Source organism: Euleptes europaea, chromosome 11, assembly GCF_029931775.1.
Source record: "Euleptes europaea isolate rEulEur1 chromosome 11, rEulEur1.hap1, whole genome shotgun sequence".
Classification (NCBI taxonomy): domain Eukaryota; kingdom Metazoa; phylum Chordata; class Lepidosauria; order Squamata; family Sphaerodactylidae; genus Euleptes; species Euleptes europaea.
In genome coordinates, this window is record NC_079322.1 from 30,500,929 (window position 1) to 30,515,616 (window position 14,688).

Sequence of the window (14,688 nt, forward strand, 5' to 3'; positions counted from 1 at the left end):
CCCTACCTTTCCTGCCCATGTAACCATAGTGCTGGGCTGGGATTTTTTTTATGTTACTTTTAAAAACCAGCAATTGCTGTTGTACTATACCAGAATAATATTGTGATTTATAGCCATGATGTTATCATTCCTCTGAATATTCTGCTATGCATTCCCCAACATCCTAACAGTTTTCTACCCCAGGTAGAAAGTAAATCCATGAAAGTAAACCATAAGTGGTAAGTGATTGTACTTCCGGTCACTGTTTACTACTCCCTTTGTTCAGATTCTATTCCTTCTTTCAGTCTCCTTAATTATGAGTGGCGTCATGGAAATCATCACTGTTAACACTAATCAATCTGGATCTTCATGGTCTCGTGGTAAATTTAAACACCGATAAAGCTTCTAAGTGCCTGTCCAAATGTCAAACAAGTGTAACAATTCTATTTACCTTTCATTTGGCTCCCTACTTCAAAGCAAACCGTTTGGAGAAAATTTCTAGCAAGTTCTTGAAGGATACCATAGCTGTCAATTTTGAACAAAAACTTATGAGAAGGCCTGCTGGCAATTTCCTCGACCTGAGTGGTGTCTTGGATACCAATCCCCACCACATAAACAGAGATTCCTCTTGCATTCAGTTTCCTGGCGGGCACTTTGACGTCATCCTTCGATTCTCCGTCTGTGATGAGAATGAGTACTTGTGGGATGTTTTCCTGAGCTCTGCTTCCAGCGGATTTGGTGAAGTATTCAGCCCTGACGAAATCTAACGCGGCCCCTGTGTAAGTGCTTCCACGCCGGAAGGTCAAATTCCGTATAAGTTCCAGAATGTCGCTTTTCAGAGCATACTGATTGAGCAGAAACTCCTTGAAGGTCTTGCGGCTATACTGAGCCAAACCAATTCTAACCTGGTCACGGCCAACGTCAAGATTAGAAACCAGGACGCTGAGGAAGTTTTTCACCTCCTCAAAATTGTCTTCACCAATGCTGGTTGAACTGTCTACCAGAAAAACAATGTCAGCCACAGTGGCTTTTGTGCACACTAAATGTGAAAGAAACAAAAATTGGAAAGGGTGTTTATTCCTTGTACTTATTCATTCATTCATTCATTCATTCATTCAACCCACCCCAGCTTCAGATTTTAAAAATCAGTGACATTTCCTTGGCCAACCCAAATTAAAATAAGGGGGTATATTTGGCCTATAACAGCCTCTTCTCCCAGCTAAGTTCAGTAGAGTCATGTACTTCAGCACAACTTCCCATTTAAAAGATCCACATTACCAACTGTCCCAGCCCTAGTGATTCTAACAATGCTATAACAGCTCCTGGTATGTTGTGCAAGTTAACATTGCTGTTCCCAACAACAGCTATGATGTTAATAAAATCAGATTTTGTGATCTGTTTATGATAGGGTTGCCAACCTCCAGGTAATAGATGGAGATCTCCTGCTATTACAACTGATCTCCAGCCGATAGAGATTAGTTCCCCTGGAGATAATGGCCACTTTGGCAATTGGACTTTATGGCGTTGAAGTCCCTCCCCAAACCCCACCCTCCTCAGGCTCCACCCCAAAAACCTCCTGCCAGTTGCGAAGAGGGACCAGGCAACCCTAGTTTATGACCTTGCCTATAAGCAGGAAGGAGAAGAACATTCCCCCAGACCCTTGTGGATTTACCTTGAGAAACCTGGTTAATTTGTCCAGAAACTTCCTCTGCTGTAGTACAAAGCACCTGAATTATTTTTTGGGAGATACCCTGCAGAGCAGCAAAATCTACCACACTATAAACATGCAGTTCATCTGGGTCACTAGCAATTTCCTGAAGCTCAGACAAAACAGCATCTTTGATGCCTACGGCATAAAGCGTGATGCCTGCATTCTTAACTGCCTCCGCTGGTTCACGGATGTTATCCTGAGCTTGCCCGTCCGTTATCACCACCGCAATCTGGGGGACGCCTTCGTTGCGTCGACTTCCCGCCATTTCATTGAACTGAGTGTCCAGCATAAACTGCAAACTCTCTCCTGTTTTGGTACCCCCTCCTTTGTAATGCAAGTTTTGTATCTTGTGCAAGATGTCCTCTTTGCGCTGGTAAGTGTTCAAGAAGAACTCGTTGCGGGGTTGATCGCTGTATTGAATCAGACCAATCTGGACTTTATCTTCCCCAATGTCAAAGCTGTTAACCAGGGTGTACAAGAATTCTTGTATGATTTTGAAGTTTTGCTGGGTTATACTCCATGATCCATCCACCAGGAACACAAGGTCTGCGACAGAAGCCTTCCTGCAGACTAAAACACACGTTACAACATTCTTTTATTTTTAATAGAGGTATTTAGCAGTTTTAGAACAAGCAAAAGATAGTACTTCTTCACATGACTTGGCTTATGGATATGGCAACCACTAATTACTTGGAAGGATATTTTTAAAAGACTAATTTGTGGAAGATAGTTCTTTAAACATCTGTTTGCCATACTAGCTAACATGTTCAGAAGCAGCATCTTTCTAAATTCCATGTTCTGGAGACAAACAACAGAGAGGTCTGTCACCTTCATGCTCTGCTCTAAGAGGATATCTTACCAACCTCCAGGTAACAGTTGGAGATCTCCTGCTATTACAACTGATCTCCAGCTGATAGAGATCAGATGGAGAAAATGGCCACTTTGGCCATTGGAGTCTATGGAATTGAAGTCCCTCCCCTCCCCAAACCCCGCCTGCCTCAGGCAACCCTAACTGGGCCACTGTTGACAACAGGATGCTATACTAGATATATTCACCAGAGCTTTTCTTAAATTTGTTATCAAATTACAGTCTCAGAAATTTTGTGGGCAGGGAGGACATTGCAAAACAAACTCACAGCCATGACCCTCATATCTGTAAGACTGCTCTTCCCACATGTGCCCGTGCTACGACTGCAGTCTTCTGGATGTTTTCCTACTTAAGGTGGCCCACTTGGTACCTACAAGAGCCAGTTCCTTCTCTATAGGGCTCCCACCAAGTGGAATAAGCTCCCTGAGGAGGTAAAAGAGATGCCATCTTCAGAAGATTTTAGGAGGTGCCATAAGGCCATTTGATTTGAAAGGGCTCATAATGGATTATAAGGCGAGGCTGTTTTCTTGTTGTAGGGGATTAATTGGGGTTTTATTGTACTTTGGAATTGTAATCTTGGAATTGTGAGCCATTTTGAGCCACAAAGGAATGGCAGAATATAAATACTTCAATAAATTCTCAAGATTGAAAGTTCAAAATTCATTACTAGGTGCCAAAATAATATGAATACTTTAATTACCAGTGGTTTGGGCATCAGTGGGGCACAAGGTGGTCAAAAACACAAGAATGAAAACTTGGTTCCAGTTATCCATCCTGAATGCACCCCTAGACAATAAAATAAAGTAAAATAATTACAAACAACAAGAACTCATTATTAGGCATACTGAAAAACATGCTCCCTATCAGATTTGTCCAAAAGTTTCAAATTCTCTGCTAGGGTTGCCAACCTCCAGGTACTAGCTGGAGATCTCCTGCTATTGAAACTGATCACCATCCAATAGAGATCCGTTCCCCTGGAGAAAATTACAACTTAGGCAATTGGACTCTATGGCACTGAAGTCCCTCCCCTCCCCAAACCCAGCCCTCTTCAGGCTCCACCCCAAAAACCTCCTGCCGGTGGCGAAGAGGAACCTGGCAGCCCTATTCCCTTTCAGAAGGGAAGCCATGTTACAACGTCTGTCAGAGCCGGGGTGGGGGGCAGGAGTCCTTTGGAAGCCTTAAAGACCACCACAGTTTTAATTTAGCATTCACTTTCATGGTCTACAACCCCCTTCCTAAGATGTATGTCGTATGTCTGCACTAGCTAGACCTTACAGTGAAATTCCATGCACATCTAACTTGAAAAGAAGATCCATCATTTCAGTGGCGCTGACTCCCAGGAAAGTGTACATAGAATTGCGGCTATCTATGAGGTTATGAAGGAAAAAAATTGTAAGCAGCAGGATCAAAGACACACGCACCAAATTATTATAATGGAATGCCTACAGAATGAGAAACCTTGGGATAAATAGGATAAGGCATCATCCATTCACACATACAAACAATCATTTGCTGTCACAGTCATCGAATAATGGACATGTGTGCACAAATGACTATCTTACAAAAGAAGAAGTACTGAAGAAGAAGAATCCCTTCTGTAAGCAAGTAGTAGAGTCGTTAAGACCTGCTTTTGGTCTTTTGGCAGCAGCAGGCCAGCTGGTGAATACAATGTTTACAGCAAATATTTATGGCAATTAATGGAAGGGAAACAGCCGATTTAGAAGTAAACACGGCTAATGAAGCCCTTCAGGCAAAGGTTAAAATTGTTTATAGGGAACCAAACGATCAGAATCTACCTCCCAAAAAAACAAACAGTTTATTAACATCCTACTAATCCAGCCACTGCCGGATGTGAAACCATTGGAACACATGTGCAAGCAAGCTGGATTTGTGCATTTCAGAAGTTCCTCAGGTCTGACATTATGAGATGACTGGGTACTGATCTGCACTACATTTCTTTTATGGAAACCAGACTGAGAAAACAATTCCTTAAAAAATTCCAAAGAAACTCCTTTACCATAAGTCAAAGCATGTCCCAAGAGCGTTCTATCCTTTGAAGCCTACTCACACAAATCCCTGTGCAAAACTAGACAAGCCATAATGCCTTATCTCGACACTTGAAATGTGTTCCCTTTTATATAGGGTTGCCAACTTCCAGGTACTAGCTGGAGATCTCCTGCTATTACAACTGATCTCCAGCCAATAGAGATCAGTTCACCTGGAGAAAATGGCTGTTTTGGCCATTGGACTCTCTCTCCCCAAACCCTGCCCTCCTTAGGCTCTGTCCCAAAAACCTCCCGTCAGTGGCAAAGAGGGACCTGGCAACCCAACTTTTATATGTGTTTTCCAATTTGGAATGCAAGAGGCAAGAAAGGTGTGAACAGATTTCTAATGTCAGCTAATGTTTAGCTATTTGTGAATATGCAAGACCTTCTAACTGAATGACCATAAAGAAAGGGATGGCAAGTACAGGAAGTATACATGGCAGTGAAATTTCCCTGGTCCAGTTACATGCCTGCAGGATACCAATTCAAAGTACCAAGAGGAAGACCCCTTCCTTGTTCATGGCACCAAAATTATGAAACTCCTGTTTCCAGGGAGAGTTGTTTGTCTGCTTCTATCACTGTCTTTCATCAGCAGATGAAGACTTTTCAGTTTTATTTAGCTTTGTCTCTCTAACCGCCTATCCTGTCTGTCTGTGTGTTTTGTGTAATTGTCATTTTAATTGTTATGCATATAGTTATTTTTAAAGATGGGGCTACCCAAAGTAGCTTCTGCTCTGTGAGATGGTTTCTTTCCCCCACTTTGTGAACCAGGGTCCTTTGTTACTTTCTTGGGTAGATGCCAGGGACCTTGGGCAGAGAGTTATAGGGGGCCAGGGTCTTACATATGGAGGGACTTCATCAAACTTAACTTCAATAAATTATGGGAAGCAATGCTGCAGTCAAGACCGTTCTCTCTGATAAAATGGTATCTTTTAAAAGGTATTTTCTTGAGGGTATCATACCTGAACTTACTCCAAGAAAAGGAGGAGAAAAAAACATATCACTGTTACAATAACCCAATAATAGTAAGCATATCCATAGGGTCGGATCCAGATGATTCGCTCCTACGACTGCAGGTCTTCCCCACTTCCCACTCTTCCTAGCAGTCCCAATCCATGTAGGTATTACTCCACATGAGTCCCATAACCCTGGGGAAAACTTTTCCAAGGTTGGAAGGGACTGCTGAGAGGAGGAGCAAGCAAGGAAGATTTGTGACCATTACCTCCCTCCATGGATGGATCACTGGATCCAACCCATATTCTTTAACTTTGTATTTGATATCAGTTGCTGAAATATGGGAAGAGGAGCCCTTGGGCAGAATGAGAGTTGTACTTAGCAAGTCAATTTCTGTTTATATTTGCTATTCAGTTTTCAAGACATAAAATCTTAATATACTGCTACACTAAACTCTGATGTCAAGTACAGAATATTTTTTTAAATAATGTCTGTTTTTTCCAACTGAGAAATAAATGGCATTGGCTTGTGTGTGTCCTATCACTCTTCCCAACCAAGTATAAAGCCTTCCTACAACCCAAGGAAAGCTCCTTTGATGGCAGAGTCTGTTCCATCGTAAGATGGCTCCTTGGCCAGAAGAAGGCTTCACACTTGGTTGAGCAGAGTGTACCTTAAATTGTGTGTGTGTTTGTGTTTGTTTGTGTGTGTGTGTGTGTGTTAAGTGCTATCAAGTCGCTTCTGACTTATAGCTACCCTATGAATCAATGTCCTCCAAAACGTCCTCTCTTTAACAGCCTTGCTCAGGTCGTTCAAACTGAGGGCCGTAGCTTCCTTTATAGAGTCAATCCATCTCTTGTAGGATCTTAAATTACCTTAAATTATTTACTGATTCACAGTGGGTAGCCGTGTTAGTCTGTCTGCAGTAGTAGAAAAGGGCAAGAGTCCAGTAGCACCTTAAAGACTAACAAAAATATTTTCTGGTAGGGTATGAGCTTTCGTGAGCCACAGCTCACTTCTTCAGATACAGCTAGAATGTGAATCCATCGGTCTTTAAGTAGAGCAGAGTGAATTCAGACAAGTATTAGTATGTAAATGTTAACAGTATGTAAATGTGAATAGCAGGCTTGATGGGATTAGGTGTGATATGCAACATATTGTCCAACATATGATATCACAACTTCCTCAGTTAAATTAATTAAGTTTCATTGACTTGTTGTTGGTTCATGACAGGCATATTATATTATATTATATTATATTATATCATATCATTTCATATCATATCATATCATATCATATCATATCACATCACATCACATCACATCACATCACATCACATCACATCATATCATATCATATCATATCATCATATCATATCATATCATATCACGTTGTACTTATAGAGCACTTTTCAGAGCACTTAGTGTATCTTGTCTTGTTGAATTCTTTGCAACAGCCTTGTCAAAGATTGGAAGTGGAGGGAAGTCCTAGAGAAATGTTTACTTAAGGTTACCTAAAAGTTTATGGCAGAGATGAGATTTGAACTAGCAACCTCCTGGATCCTCTTAGCCGCTCTGCTGCTCCAATGAAATTACATGCGCTTGGGATAGTGGTGGGCCTAAGATCTTGTTATGTTCAACCACTTTGTCCTTGCTGGTCATCTGTTCAGCCTTTTAGTAGTCAACTACTGTAATGATTTTCCACAACCAGCTTGAATATAGGACAGTCAATCAACAAACCATAGTGAAATAGATACAGATTAAGATCTATTCTCAGAGCTTTGCTAATTACCAAGGTGTGTGCCATACCTCGCTGGAAGTCTAACGATAAAAAAAGTTCTTTAATAACACAATCTCACCATCACCTTATGCACAAGATGATTAACAGTCACACTGGTATATTGCTGGCAAAGCAACATAGTATTAATACAATTTTACCATAAATTTTTCTAAGACCAACACCACTTGTCCACAATCAGCTGTTTTTCTGATCAAGTCTATGCTGTGAATTACATTTGATGCACACGGTATTTCTGGACTGCTTTCAGAGCAACAATGCCATAGAATAAACATCAATACCGCAAAATAAAAATAACTTGGATTAGTAATTCGATTAATGTGGATAGAAAGTTCAGGACCACACAAGTGAGCAGATGTCAAGTAAGATCCCAGCATCAAACTTGGTCTGGAAAAGGGGTTACGTTACAAGTCAGAAAAGCTAAATATAGGCGCAAGTGAAGAATTCGTTTAAAATATGATGCATAAAAGTAGATTGTTAATAGTGCATGGTTGGGGCACTCCATTTTAAAAAGGAGGGTGGAGGCCAGAAGTCCAAATGAAATCTTCAAGAACTAAGATACTACAAAGGTAAAACTGCTGATTACCTATCGCTGCCTCAATTGCTCTGAATCAAAAAGTACATGCATCAAATTTTCCCTCAGTCATGATGAACTCACTAACACCAAAATTACAAATGCTTTGTATGGTGCAGGAAGATTGAAATTGTGATTGTAATTTTTTAAATTTTGTACTCATCTTTTCAGCTGTGAAAACCTGTCATTTTGAAATTATGAAATCTAGAAAACTACTGCTTTATCAGTGTAATTTTAAGAACACTTTCTTGGGAGTATCCACATTGACTAGATTTTGACTAGACCTGCTTTCCCCCTAAAAGAAATATAGCTATTGTACACCAGCTCCTGCCAACATTTCATCAAAGGGCTTCCTGGGAAGCACATAGGACCACTTCTTAGAGGTAACGTTTAGCATTATTTTATGCTCACAGCTCTTATTTACTGCATGTGTATACACTCATGGATTACATTTGCATCTAGTCTTCATTTCATTTTCTGTGAACAGAACAAGGAGCATCATCCTGTTTGTGGCAAGTTCAAATCCTACTGTTGACTGTTTAAATAAATATGAATTTATTTATTTCTTCCTCTTACCTGGAGATGCTCTTCCTCCTGTAGTCTGTCCTGTAGGCTTTTTCTTTTTCAGAGCTGCCCTTCTTCTTCAGGAAATCATTAAGCCTTACACCCTGGAGTATGGAAAGAATGGTATGCACAAGTTCAACCCCATATAAGTCTCATATGAAAACTAGATTTCAGTTGTCCCATGTAGGAAGGCTCTGGTCCTCCCAGTCTCTTGACTCTAGACATTGTTACGTTTTAATTCTAGAGTAAATCATGAGTAAATAAGAACAACATTTAGCTTGCGATGACTCCCAAGTCTAATCATTTTGTAAGACAAGGATGTGACATCTTAGAAATAGAGAGTGGGTCTTCTTTCTCCGCATGAAGAGTTGATATACTGATAAACTTTTTAATATTAAAAAATCTCCAAGAAAAAAGAAACAAGCAAGGAATGATGGGAAGGGTACATTTTTCTGGATAAAACCTCAAATTTAATAAAGGTGAATTAATAATGAAATAGATTTAACATACTGAACTCACTGACTGCTTGACGGTCCATTTGAGCAAAGTCTACTAGTCCATACAATCTGTCTTCCCTCCTCAGTCTTCTCCAGAAGTGTGAAACATTCCAGCTCTGTGTGAGGGCAGCTACACTTACTGAAATTGACTGGGAGTAACTCCTCCCAAGACATTCCCTGCATGGTATACTCTTTGGCTAATAATCCCTCCCAGGCTGATCTCTTAGACTCTTGCATAAACACCATGAAAGCTCCAGTTTTCCCCAAAAGGAAAGGTTTTTATATACTTTTTTTAAAACTAAAAATGCTACCTATAAAGGTTGCCCTGGACTACAATTAGACTTAATTTGTTTTTATTTATTTATGTCATTTGTAGCTCACCTTTCTCACTTGGACACAAGACAGATTGCTAGGGTTGCTGGGTACCCCCCAGGCAACCAGTGGGGGAGGGGGGCCTTACCAGGCACAAAATGATACCGCCTCTACATCATCAGGTGGTGACATCCCTTCCGAAAGTGACATCATCATGTCCCCGTCACCGAGGGAGACACTCTGGTATTTGGGAAAAAACTCAATGGTAGAAGTTTTTTCCTGTGTGGAACAGGGGGGGAAAACCCCAAAGAAACAGGAACGTAAAAGCGAGGAAAATGGGAATGTAGAAAAACCCAGGGTTTAGTTTTAGTTTGTTTGCTCTTAGCCAATTTGCTACAGCAGCCAGGTAGCAATTTAGGACCTCTGCCACATCACCAGGAGGCTTGGATAAGGATATATAGAGCTGGGTATCATGCACTTAGATTAATTCATGCCATCGTATTCCCTATTACTATGTATGGGTGTGAAAGCTGGACAGTGAAGAAAGCTGATAGGAAGAAAATAGATTCCTTTGAAATGTGGTGTTGGAGGAGAGGGTTACGGATTCTGTGGACTGCCAAAAAAACAAATCAATGGGTTATAGATCAAATCAAGCCTGAACTGACCCTAGAAGCTAAAATGACTAAACTGAGGCTATCATATTTTGGTCACGTCATGAGACGACAAGAGTCACTGGAAAAGACAGTCATGCTAGGAAAAGTTGAGGGCAGCAGGAAAAGAGGAAGACCCAACAAGAGATGGAAGGACTCAATAAAGGAAGCCACAGCCCTCAATTTGCAAGATCTGAGCAAGGCTGCCAAAGATAGGACATTTTGGAGGACTTTCATTCATAGGGTCGCCATGAGTCGGAAGCGACTTGACGGCACTTAACACACACACATCATGCACTTATTTGTTTGTTTGTTTGGATTTCTAACCTGCCTTCAATCCCTGGCCAAGCCAGGCTCAGGGTGGGTAACAACAAGATAAGAACAATAAAACCATAAAACCATAATATGTCTACAGTTAAAATTATTAAAACCACAACAGCAGATATTAATTAATATACTAGATGGTGCATTAAAAGCATAGTCGCCGCTGAGAGACAACCAACCCCAAAGCTATGAATGATTCTTCCAAAGGGTTTTATATAGAAATTGAAAAACAAGGAGGAGAATAGAATTGCACCCTGTGGAACACCAAAGGTTAGGTCTCATGCTGATGATAGGTGGTTTCCATTAGCAACCCTCTGAGTCCGATCCATGAGGAATGATTTGAACCAGTTCAGTGCTCATCCCGCCTCCAACCATCTCAACAAGATGGTATGATCTACAGTGTTGAAGGCTGCAGATGTCCAATAAGAGCAACAAAGAGGCATGGCCTTTATCTATACTCAGACAGAGATCATCAACTAAAGCTAGCAGAGCTGTCTCTGTCCCATAGCCCAGCCTGAAGCCAAACTGAAAGGATATAGAGCAGTTGAGTTTTCCATGCAGACCTGGAGCTGGTCTGTTACTGCTCTCTCAATTACTTTGCTTAGAAAGGGCAGGTTATAGACAGGACTGACCCATGCTGTTCCTGGTGGTCCCCTGTCCCCTAGGAGCAGCATTTCAGGATGCACTTTGGGCTGCAACACTCTTTTGTCAGTGGAGTTTTCCACAAGATCTAAGCCTATGTCTGGTATATTTCCCTTCTAACTGAAGCTGGGGGCTCACAGGATCCAAGACCCCCCCCCATACAAAATACTCTGCACACAGAAGACAAGGGTCGAAAATGCATGGCTGGTTTGTCTTGCGATTCTCCCATGAATGTAGCGAATCTCTGTTGTCCAAACGCATGACATCTCCCGCCTGCAGGATCAACTCACCTCCCTTTCAAAACTTCCCCTGGTTTTCCAAACCCTGTTTTGTCTCAATTTTAAATAAAGACTTGCTACAATTGCTAGTGTTTCCTGGTGTGTTTCAGCACACAGGTCGACTCCCCTTCCTTATGACAATTCTCCATTCCTTTCTTCTCCCACTCCTCCTTCCATTTCCCTCTCAGGGGACCAAAGCACAGAAATGGCACCAAGAGGGAGCCGTGAGCAAGCTTGGCGTCGCAGGAGCACCATCCCTCTCCCTCCTCCTCTGCTGAGCCAGATCTTTCCCCATCGCCCCAAAGACAGTCATCTGCTGGGGCCCCAATGCATCGAGGAGGACCCTTCCACAGTGGCGGCTGCTGCCAGTACCACAACTGGGGGGGGGAAGCTTAGCGCCTGTTGCAAGCTGACACCTCCCACCCCACTTCCAGTACAAGGCGAGGTGGAGTGAATGTGAGGAGGAAGTAAGCCAGCCCTTGCCTGCCAGGGGTTGGTGTGTGTGGTGTGTGTGCGTGCACTTTGGGGGTTTACGGCGCCTTCTTCTCCCTGCCACCTGATTCTTCTCATTCTCTGAGTCCCTCTCATGCATTCAATTTTTTTATCTCATTTTAGAAAAGTGTGAGACCTGGGAGGGACAAACCAATGACATCCTAGCCATGCATTAACGGCCTAGAAGTCAAGAAAGAGTTCTTGCCTAGTCTTCTCCATGGAATTCTAGGTTACACCCATATGACATTCTCCTTTTTGCTTATTCATAGCCACTTTAAAGGCAGAGGCATTTGTACTGGGCAATGCTATATCCACACAGGAGTTTTTTGTGCACTGTCCTCTGTCAGCTGCCATGTTCTCTGCATTTTTCCTCACAATGCCATTAAATGGGATTTCTGGGTTATTTTTTTTAAAGAGGGTAATTGCTGGAGCACTATAGCAATTACTGGCCGTGTCCGCACTTACCATTTGGGGCGCCGGCTTCTGCGGGCTTTCCTTGCATGTTCCCACTGCAACTCACCCGAAGGATTCCCAGGACGTCTCCAGAGCGCAGTTTCTCCGCGGTAAGAGGATCCGCTGATAAGGCGAGTTAAAAAAATAAAACGTCCTCCACACTCGGTGCCTTAAAGTGGGAACATGCAATGCGTCCTCAATCCTGCTGCCAGCCAACCCCTGCACTCCCCCCGCCTCCCTTACTAAAGCTGAACCAATCGCTGTCCTTGCTTGGAGCGCCGACTGGGCATGCCTGGAAGCTTGCCGGTCTGGGGATTTTCAAGTGCAGCGGGGAAAGGAGGCGTGGTGGGAACAGGAATTTAAAAGCGGTCTGGATTCTTGTGTACTGGATGCGTGTAATTTGCGAAGTAAATTGCTAGTGCGTCAATGGGCACTGACTTTTAAAAATAGTTCTCAAATGCTCCTCCAGTGGTACAGTGGGGGAAATGGCCCATGAGGGGCTGGTGGAAGGTAAATGGCATCAATGTGGGAGGGAGCTTTGAAAATTCAAACTTTCCTGTTTTGACAGTATACCAGTGATCATGGAGAGCCAGTGTGGTGGTTAAGAGCGGTGGACTCTAATATGGAGAACCGGGTTTGATTCTCCACTCCTCCACATGAAGCCTGCTGGGTGACCTTTGGCTTGTTGCAATTCTCTCAGAATTATCTCAGCCCCATCTACCTGTTGTAGGAGGGAGGTGATTGTAAGCTGCTTTGAGATTCCTTAGGGTAAAGAAAAGTGGGGTATAAAAACCAAGAGCCAGTGTGGTGTAGCAGGGTATAATAACCAAGCGCCAGCATGGTGTAGTGGTTAAGAGCGGTGGTTTGGAGCAGTGGACTCTAATCTGGAGAACCGGGTTTGATTCCCCACTCCTCCACATGAGCGGTGGTGAACCGGGTTGGTTTCCCCGCTCCTACACATGAAGCCAACTGGGTGACGTTGGGCTAGTCACAGCTCTCAGAGCTCTCTCAGCCCAACCTACCTCACAAGGTGTCCTTTGTGGGGAGGGGGAGGGAAGGTGATTTTAAGCCAGTTTGATTCTTCCTTAAGCGGTAGAGAAAGCCGGCATATAAAAACCAACTCTTCTTCATCATCATCGTCTTCTATCCTCCCCCCCCCCAAAAAAAAAAGTTGGGATCAAAGTAGGCTTGGGAAAGCTCACAGCAAAGCTGGAGAAAACCTGGAAACAGGACAAGAGGATGCTCAAAAAAGTGTTCCAGTTTTGACACCAAGACATAGAAAACCCTCTGTGGGGATGCAATGCTAGTTTTCTTTATCTAGGAACATACTTCATGAAGACGCATTCCATCCCATAAGCCCAGTTTGTGGTTCTCTCCAGATACAAGTTTATCACCTCAACTGTTGATTGTGAGAACTAGGCTGTAGATATGGCACTGTGACACAAATTTTTCAGGCATCCGCTGGTCTGAAAGCTCCCATCTGTTGTTGATGCTTTAAGACTGGGCTTCAAGGTATTTTATTATATCTAAGGCAGTGGTGCTCAGTCCGTGGCTCTTGGAGAGCCATGTTCATAATTCCAATCAACTAAAAGAGCTGTATTTACTTCCATCCCTGGCATAGGGTTGCCAACATCCAGATGGGCCCAGGAGATCTCCAAGAATTACAACTGATCCCCAGACTGCAGCAATCACTTACCCTGGAGAGAATGGTACCTTTGGAGGGAAGACTCTATAGCATCACATTCCCACTGAGCTCTCTCCTCTCCCCAGTCTTCCCCTTCCCCGAGCTCTGCCCCCGAATCTCCAAGAATTTCCCATCCTGCAACTGACAACCCTATGCTGGTATTAGGACTGTACTGGGAGGCTTGCTACTTGTTTCTCCAGCAGTTTTGTTTTGTTTTTTGACGTACAGTTACAGCCAACTTAAGGCAACCCCATAGCATTTTCAACGCAAGAGACATTCAGAGGTGGTTTACCACAAGCAACCCAGGTATTTCTTGGTGGGCTCCCATCCAAATACTGACCAGGGACAACCCTGCTGAACTTCCAAGATCGAGCTCGCCTAGGCTATCTAGGTCAAGTCTCCTCTGGCAGTAGCTGTTTCAAAATGGGAACCAACTGCCAGCCACAAACCCCACCAGGCAAGGAGCTTGCCCACTTTCCTGAAACATGGGGCAGGTGCCACATTGGGGAACCGTGGTCAGAAGAGCCATGGGGGGCATGTCAATGAGTCACATGGGGCTCCCAGGCAATGGAATAAGTATCACCAATCTAAGGACAAGTTGTCATGTAAGGTTTTGCCACTTAATATTGTTAATATGGACGTAATAGTTTTGTCCCAGATATGTTTTCCTGTGTTTTAGAAATTTATCCTTTTGATACCACAAGTCATGTTTAAAGCCTGCTTAGATTAGATACGAAAACTAGGATTTACTATTAAATCAGGCACACCCAAATAATTTTGTTAGTGGCAACAGCAACAAAAGCTGGAAAGGGTTATATTCTTGAAGATTTCTACAAAGTTATTTGGAGTATAGGGCAAAATTCATAA

The 14,688-nt window shown here is 42.8% G+C and overlaps 1 protein-coding gene across 1 annotated transcript in view; it reads right to left on the bottom strand.

Moving 5' to 3' along the window:
- The window catches only part of LOC130484166 (collagen alpha-6(VI) chain-like), a 72,948-nt gene that overhangs the window by 42,360 nt on the left and 15,900 nt on the right, over positions 1-14,688 (bottom strand). The window contains exons 2-6 of the mRNA XM_056857069.1: positions 9,464-9,577; positions 8,502-8,593; positions 2,929-2,981; positions 1,652-2,260; positions 431-1,018 (exon numbers count right to left, since the gene is read on the bottom strand). Of these exons, the coding sequence (XP_056713047.1) occupies positions 431-1,018; positions 1,652-2,260; positions 2,929-2,981; positions 8,502-8,593; positions 9,464-9,577 (1,456 nt within the window). The remainder of the gene's footprint in view (positions 1-430; positions 1,019-1,651; positions 2,261-2,928; positions 2,982-8,501; positions 8,594-9,463; positions 9,578-14,688) is intronic.